The 15508-nt window shown below is 39.0% G+C and overlaps 1 protein-coding gene across 1 annotated transcript in view; it reads right to left on the bottom strand.

Moving 5' to 3' along the window:
• pcdh15a (protocadherin-related 15a) overlaps nucleotides 1–15508 on the bottom strand; it is a 361007-nt gene that overhangs the window by 221211 nt on the left and 124288 nt on the right. The window contains exon 5 of the mRNA XM_067421546.1: nucleotides 205–365. Within this exon, the coding sequence (XP_067277647.1) occupies nucleotides 205–365 (161 nt within the window). The remainder of the gene's footprint in view (nucleotides 1–204; nucleotides 366–15508) is intronic.

Genomic DNA, 15508 nt, shown 5'->3' on the forward strand with positions numbered 1-15508 from the left:
CAGTGCTGTGTGGCTGTCATGATCTTATTACTGTGATGTGTTGGCATTCTGCAAAATTGGGACGGAATTTATTCTATCGCTCGTGTGTCTTAGAGGCTTCAGGCCATCTTTCATTTGATATATGTGTGTGTGTGTTTGTGTCAGCCAAAGGACAACAGCAGCAATATGTTATTTTTGACAGAGTGTACGTGTTTGTTTACTCACGTCTCGGTCCAGCACTCGTCCGGTGCTGTTGAGATACAGTCTCTGCAGTGCGGGGTCAAGGATAACCCAGTAATCATAGTTGTCCAGCAGTGTCAAAGATATGGTTCTATCCGGATCCTGAGCACGACCGTTGATCTGCATGTTTTCCACTAGAACGGTACCTGAAAGAGAGAGATTAGCAGGGAATGGTTTGGTTTACAGGTGCATAATGGGGTATTGACCTCCTCAAGTAATACATGCTTATAATAATAAGTTGTATATCCTCATTCTGTAAAGATTCATTAGTGTCCTATTTTACCTCAAAAATATGTGCATGAGAGGCTGATTATGTAAGAATGTGAAGGTCATAATTTCAGCATGTGTTAATGTATGGTTGGCTGAGTTTTCGCCTCTCCTCCAAGATAATTACACTTCGTTTTATGCTTCAATGTGTTACAAATTAGTTCAACTCCTTTTGAATCCCTGCAAAAAAACACACAATAAGCAAACCTCACGGAGCATAAACCATTTACCGGAGCTATTCAATTAAAGTTCCAAGAGGTCCAGGCTCTACTTTTCCGTCCCAACAAAGGCCTGGACAATCATAACAACTATATTTGTAAATTAAATGAATACCCTTGAAATATGCATTCGCACTGGAATATACACTCTAAATAATGCTGGGTTGTTTTTTAACCCAAAATGCTGGGTTAAGACTATTGGGTAATTTTTGTTGGTTTATTTTATCACATTTTAAACACCATTGGGTAACGTTAGTTTCAAATTTCAAGTCGTTTGGTTAAACCTGCTGGGTCGCAATGCTTGGTTGATTCTACCCAGCGCTTGGTTGTTTCACGTGCTTCCCGCCTTGATTCGTTAATTCGCTCCCAAACTGTCATTTTGAAAGGACAATGCAAAAGGCAAAGCCACCGGTTGCAGATGTTTTAAGATAAGTTCATATGTTTTCATTAATAATCATTTCAATTAGCATAATTATAAAAAAAAAAAATTCTTCTTCGCGGCAAAATTCATATTACATGACGTTAACATGACAAAAGTTTTACCTCAGAATCCGATGCAATGTAACTTACTGACTCGTGTTAGTTTAGGTAGGCATGTGAGACGATAGATTAATACAGTTTGTGATTACACGGAACCATGATACCCTTATGAAAATTAACCATGGTTTTATGTAGGGATGTCACAAGTACCGGTAAGTTACTTCGGTAAAAAAAAATGTGACGATAGGCTAGCTGTAAATCATCGACTCACAAGACTACATTCGGTCCCGCAGCTGCGTTCAGTCACGTCACGCAGGTCTCCAGACTGTAGCCGAATATATACCAGTGTCTGTGTTTATTAAACACTATTTAAATATTACTCTTCTACGTTTTGCGTCTCTTTGTGAATGACAGGGGCGCCACACACGCTCGCTGTCTTTTTAGACTCTGCCAGTCTGCCGTGTCACTGAGGACATGAGAATTACCGTTTCATTTGAGAAAACTCATGTCACGAACACAGACACTCAAAGGTCACGGCAACCCGTCAAAATAAAAGTTCGATTTAAACGTGAATAAATTGACAGAATATTAGGTTTGTAGTTGTCATTGATGCCAATTTTAACACATTTGTGTGTTGTACCATTTGTCAAGCAATAAAAATTATTGTTTTTACAGTCTAAACATGCATTCTTTCATGATTGTCTAGTTTTACAGTAGGCTAATGCACAGGATAAATTTTAAGAACAACCCAGCAAGAATAACCCAGAATAGCAAATCCATTAATGTTAAAATTGACTACATTTGGGGTTTTCTCAACAGCCCAGCCAGCTGGGTTAAAATGCCACTGTGTAAATTAAACCCAGCATGTGCTCTGTCCAATATTTACCCAGTGCTGAGTTGCCAATTGGGTTGTTTTTAACCCAGCCATTTTTAGAGTATAGGGCTAGGTATCAATAATCAATATTTGTTGTATATTTGCTGCAGGTAAGCTACAGAGCCCCTCAGACAGCTCTCTCAGCTTATCTGGGTGGCCAATAGCTCCCACTTAGCACTGGCCTCATCAAAATTGAGTTTTAAATAGTGGAAAAATATTTTTATGAGCACTCATTGTTTAGTAATGAAGATATTTTGCCATTGTTGCAACAGTATACGGTCATTATTACACATTTGTTCCCCTGTATTGTTCCCCTGTATATCCATAGGTGTGAAAACACCATAAGATTATTTTGAATTGGGATTTATGTACCAGGCTGTAAACATGTTTTTTTCTGCTGTAAAATTTAAAATGAATTTTAACATGGGGCTCAATGAGATTCTGGTCCCTTCTGGAGCCTGTCCCTAGTGGCAATTGTACGGTGGCCCAGTAGTGCAGCCGTACTAAATTAAACCACAACACAACGGAAACAAGCCACAACACAACGAAATCACCGCAACACAACAAAATCACCACAGCACAACGGAAACGAGCCACAACACAATGGAAACGAGCCACAACACAACGAAATCACCACAACACAACGAAATCACCACAGCACAACTGAATCGCCACAACACAACGGAAACGAGCCACAACACAACGAAATCCCCACAGCACAACGGAATCGCCACAACACAACGGAAACGAGCCACAACACAACGGAAACGAGCCACAACACAACGAAATCACCACAACACAAAGGAAACGAGCCACAACACAATGAAATCACCACAGCACAACAAAATCACCACAGCACAACGGAAACGAGCCACAACACAATGAAATCACCACAGCACAACGGAATCGCCACAACACAACGGAAACGAGCCACAACAAAACGAAATCACTGCAACACAACGAAATCACCACAGCACAACGGAAACGAGCCACAACACAATGAAATCACCACAGCACAATGGAATCGCCACAACACAACGAAATCACCACAGCACAATGGAATCGCCACAACACAACGAAATCACCACAGCACAACGGAAACGAGCCACAACACAACGCAATCACCACAGCACAACGGAAACGAGCCACAACACAACGAAATCACCACAGCACAATTGAATCGCCACAACACAACGGAAACGAGCCACAACACAACGAAATCAACCACAACACAACGAAATCACCACAACACAACGAAATCACCACAGCACAATTGAATCGCCACAACACAACGGAAACGAGCCATAACACAACGAAATCACCACAACACAACGAAATCACCACAGCACAATTGAATCGCCACAACACAACGGAAACGAGCCACAACGCAACGGAAACGAGCCACAACACAACGAAATCACCACAACACAACGAAATCACCACAGCACAATTGAATCGCCACAACGCAACGGAAACGAGCCACAACACAACGAAATCACCACAACACAACGAAATCACCACAGCACAATTGAATCGCCACAATGCAACGGAAACGAGCCACAACACAACGAAATCACCACAACACAACAAAATCACCACAGCACAACGGAAACGAGCCACAACACAACGGAAACGAGCCACAACACAACGAAATCACCACAACACAACGGAAACGAGCCACAACACAACGAAATCACCACAACACAAAGGAAACGAGCCACAACACAATGAAATCACCACAGCACAACAAAATCACCACAGCACAACGGAAACGAGCCACAACACAACGGAAACGAGCCATAACACAACGGAATCAACACAACACAACGGAAACGAGCCACAACACAACGGAAACGAGCCATAACACAACGGAATCAACACAACACAACGGAAACGAGCCACAACACAACGGAAACGAGCCATAACACAACGGAATCAACACAACACAACGGAAATGCTCCCGACCACGAGGGGGCTCTCGGAGTGCAATAAAGTTAGTTTTCCTTGCCATTGCTCTATAGATTGACCAGTCTTACAAAGATATAAACACTACGATCAGTTTTAAGTGTGTAACCATTGTATATCGACATGAAATATCAACTCAAAATCACCTACAGGCATTATAGCTGCATATTTATACTCAAAAACGTTTTTACTCACGGTGCTTGATGCCTGCCAATTCCACCAAGTGTTTGAAACGAATAATTGTATTAATTAAAATTACTTTTGTTTTGTTTAAATGTTCAAATTCTAATGTTATGCATTGAGTCAGTTTTTTAGAATACAAAAAGCTGTGGGATTTTAACATGTCTGTTTTTGAATGTTAAAAGTAATTTTAATTCATTCAAATTACATGTTTCAACTGCATGGTGGAATTGGCAGACGTTCCCTTAGGCATCAAAAGCAATGGCAGCGTGTAAAAGCGTTTTCGAGTATAAATATGCAGCTATAATGACTGAGGTGATTTTGAATTGATATTTCATGTCGATATACAATGGTTACACACTTAAAACTGATCGTAGTGTTGATATTTTTGTAAGCCTGGCCAATCTATAGAGCAATGGCAAGGGAAACTAACTTTATTGCACTCCGAGAGACCCCTCGTGGTCGGGAGCATTTCCGTTGTGTTGTGTTGATTCCGTCGTGCTGTGGCGATTTCGTTGTGTTGTGCCTTGTTTCCATTGTGTTGAGGCAATTTTGTTGTGTTGTGGTTTAATTTAGTACGGCTGCACTACTGGGCCACCGTACAATTAGAATTGCAGTTTACATTACTTCCGTATTGGCTTCAAGAGAGATCGCGGGAAGTTGCCGCTTGAGTACGACGAGAAGCGCGTTCATCATGGACACTCAAGTAGTTGGCGTGGTAACGAACAACAATATCTTAACATTCTGACTTTTGTGGATTAACTTTAATTTGAGGAAATCTGTTTATAATATAAGCTATTAGGTTTAAATTATTGGTCCTGTGCTGTCTATTGTCACAGTTGGTTTGAATATGTCTATAATAGCAAACGCATGTGCTTTTCTGAACGCTCAAATTTGATAGCAATGCAAGGCAAGCATTTGTGTGTATGTGATCTATTTTTAGCGGTTGTGTGTTCGGCTGTGACGGGGTGTTATTCAGGGTGCTTATCAAATGGTTCCGCAGTTTTTTAGTATTACTACAGCATTTCACCTCAGCATTTCAAAAGGCGAAAATCCACTGGAAGCCGCAATTTAAGCACTGAATGAATGAATGACATATTTACGTTAATACTATGTTCAATGTTAGCAGCTCTAAATATGGGGGAAAAATCAATTTGTGGCCTTTGATTTAGATTTTTTTTGCCCAGCCCTACTGGAATGGAATTATCTAAGTAACAATATTTGAGATAACATTCACCTGAGAGCCAGTTTAGTCTTAGGGTGCTGTTGGAACCTGGTGTGTTTTCTCCCTTGGTTTGGTTCATTTAAGAATATGAACACGGCAAAACAGATTGCAAACGAGCTCGGTGGCGGTTCCCTTGAGGTGTGAAAGCAATCCGAACCAACAGACCAACTGGTAGTGATGGCCAAATGAAGCGTTTCGAAGCATTATTGCTTTCTGATACAATTGTGTCGAAAATGGTTCATTACTCGAAGCTTCATTCAGATAGAAATTGCAGCACCATCTTCTGGTGAAGTAAATGTAATGCAACAAAGCTGACAACCATAAAATGCAAGTAGGCTTATGTTCACGCCCCGTTTATTACGGGTTTACCGAGGCCATCAAAGCTGAAACAGTGTTAGTACTGTGAAACGCATTTATGTAGGAGCATTTTACAGATACTGATGAATTTCATGTGTTCACCTTGATAATACAACATTATCATGATGTGTGTGTGTAATTATTTCTTTAGACAAGGACAGAAGATCAGACCAGCCTTAAAAAGTTTTTTTTTTTTTTTTTTTTTTTTCGTGTGTGGGATGTATTCCATTAGGATGTGATGCCCATTAGAGGATGGATACCCGACCCGAGCCCGACGGGTTCCGACGGTACCCGACGGGTCGGGCCGGGTTCGGACAGATATTTAGATATGACGTTCGGGTTCGGGTTGGGCTCGGTCACGTCAGCGCGATAAGGCATTGAACCTTTTAAATTTAAAACTGCTTATTATGCAAGTAGCCAATGGGCCTGTTTAACTTGATGCAATGGTTTGTTTTTGTGATTAAAATAAATGTAAAATATTACCCTAACATCCGTCTTCCTGCACGCGGAAATTTGTTTATGTCGCCGTGACAACAACGCGCAACACGTGCGTGCATATTGCCCGCGGCATCCTTGTCATTCCAGTGAGGGCAACTTCAGCGCTGCTGGCAGCAGGACAGCCTTGAAGCTGTCCACAGTTGATGCAATCCTTTTTCTGCATAAAATCTCGATTAGCCTAAACTTTGATGGATAGATTATGTAAATAGATCCCATGTTGCAGTTTAGGAACCATACAGTTTGAGAAAATTGGTAAGATGACTTTCATTTCAATAAGCATTTCAATTGTGTTACGTTAATGTTTTATTCTGTTAGCTTGGGCCATTTTTAGCAGACCTTTGTTCATTTAATTTCAGTTGGCTATTTGATTGGGCTCTGTGTAACGTTTGATGCCCCGTGTGCGTGCTGATGCGCTCGTCTGTAACGTTAAACATTTCAGAATGCCTTCCTTATGTTGCTTAATAAAAGCGGGCTTTCCACACAAACAAACGTACGTGTCATTAGTATATGAGGGGAAAAAATAGATTTTAACTGTCGGGCTCGGGTCGGGCTCGGACATAAATATTTTAATCGCTTTCGGGCTCGGGTCGGGTTCGGTTACTGCTCTGTCGGACGCGGGTCGGGCTCGGACAGAAAAATGCGGCCCGATCCGCACTCTAATGCCCATGCCCCCACCAATAGAACCCAACACCTATCAGAAGAGAGCCACAGAGACCACTATAATTCCCATTACAACCAATAAAATTCCCATGAAAACCATTAAATGCAATAGAATTTCAGTAATGGTTTCTATAGTTTTATTTATTTATTTATTTATTGTTTTATTTGTTTTTTAGCATGGCAGTATCATGTGTGAAAGCACATAAGAAATACAACCGGCAGGTTTCAAACCTGTCAACACTGATCGGGCTGTCAAAGCAGTCAGGTGGTTCACTACAGGAGTGAAGCAGTGTGTTTGCTTCAGAAGGCATTTTCACGTGTATAGTGACGTAATGATACAAGCTCCGAAGCAGTGGTTCACTGCAAGGACCGTTCGAGTTTGAAGCAAGCTTCGGAGCATCGGTGTCAGACGTAACATCACTACCAACTGGTATTATAATTCATAATGGGAAATATGCTATATAAATAGCATTCATGTCTGATTCTGTGAGTGAACACATTAGTTATCACAGTTGAAAACCAAAAGAGCACTTCTTCCTCTTAAAATCTTGAAATTGGAGAATGCTGTCCTGATAATTTCTGCTTAAGCTGCATTATAACATTCGTATAATGTTTGTGTGTCTCTTGACACAGTTAACCTCTTGACAGCACTGGGAGATCCAGAGAGAGCGCATTTGAATTTGCTGCCGTATTATTAGCCTATTATGTATGTAGCCTATTCTATAATTTAACAGCGGGAATGACAACTACATTCATATAGTTTTTGCATGTGTCTTGACAGTTACAAATAAAGCCACAATAAGCTCATAGGGAGAACTTGTCAATCATCTTGACGGATGACGCAGAGGAAACTATGACCAATTGTGACTTGCGTCAACACATTTTGGTATGCTTTGAAAAGTTGCCTTGTGAAAGCAAACCTAACCAAGAAGAAAATGCAGCATTGTAACAAATGAAGTCCTTGTTTCAGAACAAAATAAATGACCCATAGGTGTGAAAACGCACTAAGATTATTTTGAATTGGGATTTAAACAGAGAATGCCTATGATTCATTGTACAATTTTAGGTTGGCAGCAACAACACTTTGCAAAAAGAAAGTAAAACGAAATCCTGACGGTCGAGCTAGTCTTTCAAAGCATATGATCTGTTCAGCGTAAAACTACTAAAATTATTTCTTCTGGTAAACAATTTTGGCATTAGATTTGATGGGGTAAAAAAATTATGTGAAAATAAAATGCTGCATTAAACCCATAACCGTTTGTCTTTACACAACATTAACACATCAGTGTAAATACACAGTGTAAATCTAAAAATAAAAAAAACACCTGTTTTCATACTCTTGAATCACAAGACATAGAAAAACCATTGTGTCTCAAATCACAGAATAATCTGCAACCAAACAGTCATTGCAATTTTATTTGGTTTATAAAAACTGTAGTCAAAATAAATCTAACCTCTGAAATCTGAAAGACTATTCCTCAGAGCCACAAAATCTCACATTCAGTAAGGGGTCCCATTAAAAGGTTAGTTCCCCTAAAAATACAAATTCTGTCATTAATTATTCACCCTCATGTTGTTCCAAACCTGCAAGAACATCCATAGGCTGCAACGTCATTGCAACTTTCAAGGCCCTGAAATGTAGTAAAGACATTGATAAAATAGTCAGTGTGTACAGTAGTTCAACCTTGACATTATGAATAAACGAGAATACATTTTTATAATACATGCAAACACTTTTTGCTATTTTATGCTATTTATATAATCATCAATGCTTTCGAGTTCTGTCAGAACGCTAGCTCATCATTGGCTGACGCTGCTCACGTGAGCACCACAAACCGTGCGTGTAATGCTGAAGCAGGAGCTGGCCAATAATGAGGCAGCGTTCTGACGTAGAACCCAGAAGCACTGCTCTGTGTTTACTTCTTCAGCTCATCTTCAAGTATTCTCATCACTTCATAACAATAAGGTTGAATCACTGTAGTCACATGGACTATTTTAACTATGCAACGATGAGTAATTAATGACATTTTTTTTGGGGAGGGACCGTCGGATCCAAGAACCGTCCCTGATGTAAACAATAGTGTTCAACCAGAACATCTGCAATCTAAAAAATGCTGGGTTAAAAACAACCAAACAAACCCAGATTTTTTTTTCTTTTTTTTTTCCGGTGACATAAAATGAAGTAGAAAGAAAACAAATTACAAATATTTAATGTGCTTTTTGAATTGAAAGTATGACAGTGTCTTTGTTTTAGTTTTTTTATTCAGTAAAATAATAAAAATAATACTTCATCTACATGAATCAAACTGTCACTATTCAGTCACAAGAACGTAATTTCAGTAGTCAATCCCAATACCAGTAAACTTTCACTTTGGGAAACAATCTTTCTTGTTGCAATTGCATGTGGTGATGCTAGTGGAGCAGAAACTATACACTTCAGCTTTAACTCAATAGCAGCCTACATCCCAGATCCTTGAGAAACCTCGCCATAATAGACAATCCGACGCTACCGGACATAGACAGACTCTGAAGCCCTGATGTTTACTTCCAATATTGCCTAAAAGGAAATCCATGACCTGAGCATAACCACCCGTTAACATGTGAGCCGAGAAAAAAAAACCCAGCCGCGAGTGAGGGCAGATGCAAGAATCTCTGGGTAAACAGTATCTCAGTACCTCAAGCGAGGGGTCACAACACACCTGCTGTCCGTCAAAGTCACTTAAATCCCATCCCACACCAGCTATTTGAGTGCTTATAGGAATATAGAACGCCATTAATATGGCTCCTGCTGGATTACTTTTAACTCTGTTGGATTTGTCAGGGACAAGAGCACATGGCACATGAAATGGAAATTGTGAGGAAAAATGGCTCTAAGGAATCACATCTGCACACTGGAGAAATCAAATGCTATTAAGAGGGATCTCACACCAGGCATGGCGGAGACTCAAGGGGCCGGCGTACACGCAAACATACACTACACACACTGAATCCAAGGCAGCTTCTCAGAAACCTTTTCACACCCATAACCAGGTGAGAGTTTGTGCTCCGTCGCACATGTGCAGATTTTCCACACCTATTCCTGAATATCCTGGCGAACAGCATCATTAGTGCTATTTGCAAAGGCAAAATTATTTCAAACTTTAGCAGGTAACCATTTATGCTATAGACATGAATTATGCCTTAAATCCCGTGGGCTGCTGAGGAGAGGTGTGCTATTTCTTGTCTAAGTGATTGGATTTAAAATTTTGCCTGGTAAGTGAGGAAAAATTACATACACTTATATTGTATATTAAAAGAGAGACTCAAGCCATATTTAAAGATCATAATATCATAAAGATTTAGGAGTGGGCTCTTAAAGAGGTGATGAATTGAGAAATCAACTTTCCATTGAGCTTTTGATATATAAAAGGTCATGATAATATAAGATTATCCTGTAAATTTCAGAGCTGAAAACTTCCTTTTTTAGTCAAAGCAAAGCTTTTATAGACACCAGGCCCAGAAAGCGATGGTGTGCTTTATCCTTACATCATCGCGTGATGATACACGCCTCTACAGCGCGTCTAATTCAGTAGCCCCGCCTGCCGAATCATGGAGCCGATCGGCTCGTTAGCCAGCAGCAATAAACATGTGGAAGAATACAGCAAGATATTGTGGAAGAACACAGTAACCTCATAAGCTTCCTTCGGATCATAATATTAGGAATGTCTGATACTTCATTTATTTTTAATAAAGTTCCAGCTCACGTGGGAAAGAACGTTTGTGTATTCGCTTTATTTCACTGCGGGATCGTTGGTAAACAAGACTCAGGTGCTGGATTTGCAGACACAATGCTGTTTCTTCTATATTGGACCCGACAGGAATGGTGCAACAAACTAATGTGAGTAAAACGTCTTTTTATATGTAATAGTACTTGTCCCGGGGCTGTACCAGACGAGCTACCAAAACGTTCTTTCTTGATCTGGGTATGCACGTGTGTGTTGTGTGTGTGTGTGTGTGTGTGTGTGTGTGTGTGTGTGTGTGTGTGTGTGTGTGAGCGCGCACACGGTTTGTGCTTATATCGACCGATCGTGCGGGTACGTTCTATACATTCTCATGTTCAGTGCAGTGGTCTCTTAACTACATTACCATAACGTTTGCAGGACCTTTAGGGGACCAACCTAGAATCCCTTTTTCGTTTTTTTTCGGTCCTATTTAGGTCCTTCTATCACATTTACTGAATGTTTTCAGAACATCTTTGTGTGAATCATTGTACATTGGGCTGCTTTGCAAATGAGGGTCAGTAAAACACATCATTTGCACAAAAGTTTCTTCTCAAATATGGATCATTTGTCCAACTTCATATTCAGAACATGTAAGTACCGCATGCTATATACTCTGAATGTATGCAAATTGCCTTTGTGAATATGCTTGTTAGTACGCTGATGGCTAATGTGGCTAAAGATACCATTGCCTCTCACTATATTCAAAGAGATCAGAGCTATGCCATTAGTTTTATTATTAAGAAGCAATAAAAGTGCAGTTCTGAATTGTACAGGTGGTGAGCAGTTATTGTATTGTTTGATTTTGCACTGCAGCTCAGGTTGGAAACCTTTACATATTTATATCGTGCTTCTGTTAAAATTTTGCAGGGACCAGTTACAAACTGGCTTATCCACCTGGCACGCTATTGGTGGGTTTAAAAAAACTCCACATCATGACCATCTTGGAATGTTCTAAGTACATTACAAGGTGATGTCCTTTACAACAGCAGGGATGTTCTGAGAATGTTCTGGAAATATTACATTTTTAAACAAAATATGGTCCCCTAAAGGTTCTGAGAACATCCTGAATGTTCTGTAGAGGTCCAACAAATAACGTCCCCAAACCTTTTAAATAACTCCACATCATGACCATCTTGGAACATGCTAAGAATGTTACCAGGTGTCATCCTTGACACTACCGAGGACGTTCTAAGAATGTTCTGGAAATATTACATTTCTAAATAAAATATGGTCCCCTAAAGGTTCTGAGAACATCCTGAATGTTCTGTGGAGGTCCACCAAAATAACATCCCCAAACCATTTAAATAACTCATCGTGACTGTCTTTGAACGTTGTAGAAAGTTTACAAGGCTACACTGTAACAAATGTTGGTTGGTTTTTGTTGGTTTAACTTAAAAAAGTAAGTAACCTGGTTGCCTTTAAATTTTGAGTTTATTGAAATAAAACATTTGAGTTGATACAATGAAAGAAATTTTAATAAATAGAAACTCACAATATTATTGTATCTGAACCACATAAAAAAAGTTGAAAATAGCACTATTTGGCATGTTTCACTGCGTCATAAAAAATAAAACACACACAATTATCCAATATACTTACAAAATCTTTTAATACTATTTTAATAAAGGTTGTCGAATCTCAAAAAAATGTTCATTGTATTAACTCAAAATTTGAATTTCAATGAACTCAAAATTTCAAGGCAACCAGGTAACTTTGTTTCTAAATATATATATATATATTTTTTTTTTACAGTGTACGTCCTTGACACCAACAGGGATGTTCTGAAAATGTTCTGGGAACATTATATTTCCAAATGAAATATGGTCCCCTAAATGTTCAGAGAACATCCTGAATGTTCCATGATGGTCCACCAAATAACGTTCCTGAACCCTTTAAAGAACTCCTCAGACGCATCATGACCTCCTCAGAATGTCCTTGACACCAGCAGGGATGTTCTGAGAATGTTCTGAGAACGTAACATTTCAAGTCACTGAAAACACGCATCATTTGTACGAATAGAACCATATTGTGATTTTAGTTTTATTTTGATTAATCATGCAGCTCTAATTTGGCTGATTTAAAATGATTTTTTAGCATGATTGAGACCCCAGCAATCCTAATAACTGCATAGCAATACAATAAAACTACTCAGAACACCTAATCAACCACATAGCAATGACCTGGCAAGCCCTCTTCTATCATGGTGGCGAGTTTCACAGGGGCAAGCACCACTCGCACTTTCTTTTAAAAATATTATTCTCTGCCAGCTCATTTGATGTGCCTTCTGCCAGCCAAAGAAGTTTGTGCCAGTCAGTTTCTCTTAAAAAAAAAAAAAAACAATTCAAATCAAATCTGAGATGGAACAGGACACATTTGTTGACAGGGAAAGTAGGTCCAATTTAAACTGAAGGAAGTGGATGCTTATTTGAATGCAGAAATGAGCTGTCACCCTTCTCTGTGTGTGTGTGTGTGTGTGTGTGTGTGTGTGTGTGTGTGTGTGTGTGTGTGCATGTGTGTGTGTGTGTGTGTGTGTGTGTGTGTGTGTGTGTGTGTGTGTGTGTGTGTGTGTGTGTGTGTGTGTGTGTGTGTGTGTGTGTGTGTGTGTGTGTGTGTGTGATTGTATTGTGTTCAGACGCCTCATGAGGCTGAGCTCTATTAAAGAAGGCCCGAAGCTTGTGTGTGTGTGAACTGCAGAAAGGATATGAAATCCACCAGAATCGATTAGGGGAGAAATCGAATTTGATGTGAAAAACCTAGAACATCACGTTACCCTATTGATAAAAACCTTTGTTCGTCATCTGCCTCTGCAGAAGAGTCCTACTGTCACAAAATCATTACACCATGAGGTTGTGTAACTTGCTTTAGCATTCAATCATTCAGGACAACTGCAAGCAATCAGATATCTCTCCATCATAGAGCACAGAAATTTGATTATATTAAAATGACACTACAAGACTCCCCAAAGAAAAGAAAATGATCAAATGTATTGTTGTTGTTTCCCTAGACAGCAGTGAGATTAAATGGCAACCTCATAGAAACATTTACTGAATCATCATCAAATAGTCAACCTATTGATTTGTTCTAAAACTTTAAACACTTTCTTCCGTGAAACATATAAATTACAATGTTAGCTGTAAGACGTTGAAAAGAATGAAGCCGCCATTAAAGGTCCTATTCTTCGCGATTCCATCTTTCAAACTTTGGTTAGTGTGAAATGTTGCTGTTAGAGCATAAATAATACCTGTAAAATTATAAAGCTCAAAGTTCAATGCCAAGCGAGATTTTATTTAACAGAAGTTCCCTTTCAAAGCCTACAGCGAACTACCGGTTTGGACTACAGCAGGAAGTGCAGGGATGTAATGATGTCACTAGAACCGTTTGTTAACTAACCCTCCGCCCACAAGAACACACAAAATAGGGGCGTGGTCTTGTTGCTCTCCCAAGTGGAGAAGAGCGCACATTGAGCGCGTGCATCTCCCCGTTATGGTAAGAGGCGGGACCTTTCCGGGCAAAGTGCGCTAAGCTGCTGTCCAATCACAACACGGGAAGCCCTGGCCCAATCAGAACTTGTTACGTGTTTCTGAAGGAGGGACCTCATAGAACAAGGAAATCATCAGGCCGTTTTCAGGACAGAGAAAACAGCGGTGTACAGATAAGTAAATTGTGTGTAAAATACAGTTTTTTTACACGCGAAACATGAACTCGTTATATTGCACACTGTAAACATAATCAAAGCTTCGAAAACATGCAAAGAACGGGACCTTTAATACTGTTTAAAAGGCAAAAAAAAAAAAAATCTAATTCAAAAAGTCAGATCTAAATATGAACCCAAATATTTCCATTAACAGAAATATATCTATTTGAAACTTTAATAAAACATAAATGAGAGACTTTTGCAACTATGCAAAGAACTATCCCTGAGCACTAAAAGTAGTCATAAAAGTGCTCATGTGATTATATTTATGGCAATTATGTAAAAAAAAAAAATTTAAATAAGTTTATAAAATTATAAAATTAAATTTAAACATATATCAGTCTTGTTTCTAATGTATAATAAATAAATAAATATAACATTATTATTATTATTGTTGTTGTTAATAATAATAATAATAATAATAATAATAATAATAATAATAATAATAATAATAATAATAATGTTATATTTATTATACATTAAAAACATGACTGGCATGATTAATAATATAATGTGGGGTTTACCTGAAGAACACACACAGTCTGTAGGCATTCTACCATGGCTACAGACTTTGGGTTTTAAGACTGCTCCTTCTTTCTCTCACACACACAATGATGTGTGACTTCCTCCATAAAGTCCCAGAGTTAAATACATCATGAGAGGGTAATCTTATTTTGGAGTGTAAAGCTCCTTAGGGAGTTGTATGGTGCCATCTCCTCAGACCCCTAGAGGACCTGGAGCTCATTTAAGAGTGACGGTCCCTTACTGCAGGAGACTGCATCGGGAAGTCTAAAATCATTACTGAAGGTCTGTACCACAGATTTAAAATTTCTGCCAAGCCAATACATAGATGCTAAGACGAAAAGGGAAAGCACACATTACTATTTTTAATGTTTTTGAAAGAAGTCTCTTCTGCTCATATATATAGATATGCATACTAGATTTCAAACCATTCATGTTTTCATCAATTTCATCATCACTTTTTTGTTTTGAAGGCTTCTTGGCCATATGATGTAATTTAAAAATAACCTAAATATCCTCAACATTTAGCACTATTTTGGTATACTGCTATTAAAATAAATCTGAAGGTGCATGCATCTAGTGTTAGCA

Source organism: Pseudorasbora parva, chromosome 17, assembly GCF_024679245.1.
Source record: "Pseudorasbora parva isolate DD20220531a chromosome 17, ASM2467924v1, whole genome shotgun sequence".
Taxonomy (NCBI): domain Eukaryota; kingdom Metazoa; phylum Chordata; class Actinopteri; order Cypriniformes; family Gobionidae; genus Pseudorasbora; species Pseudorasbora parva.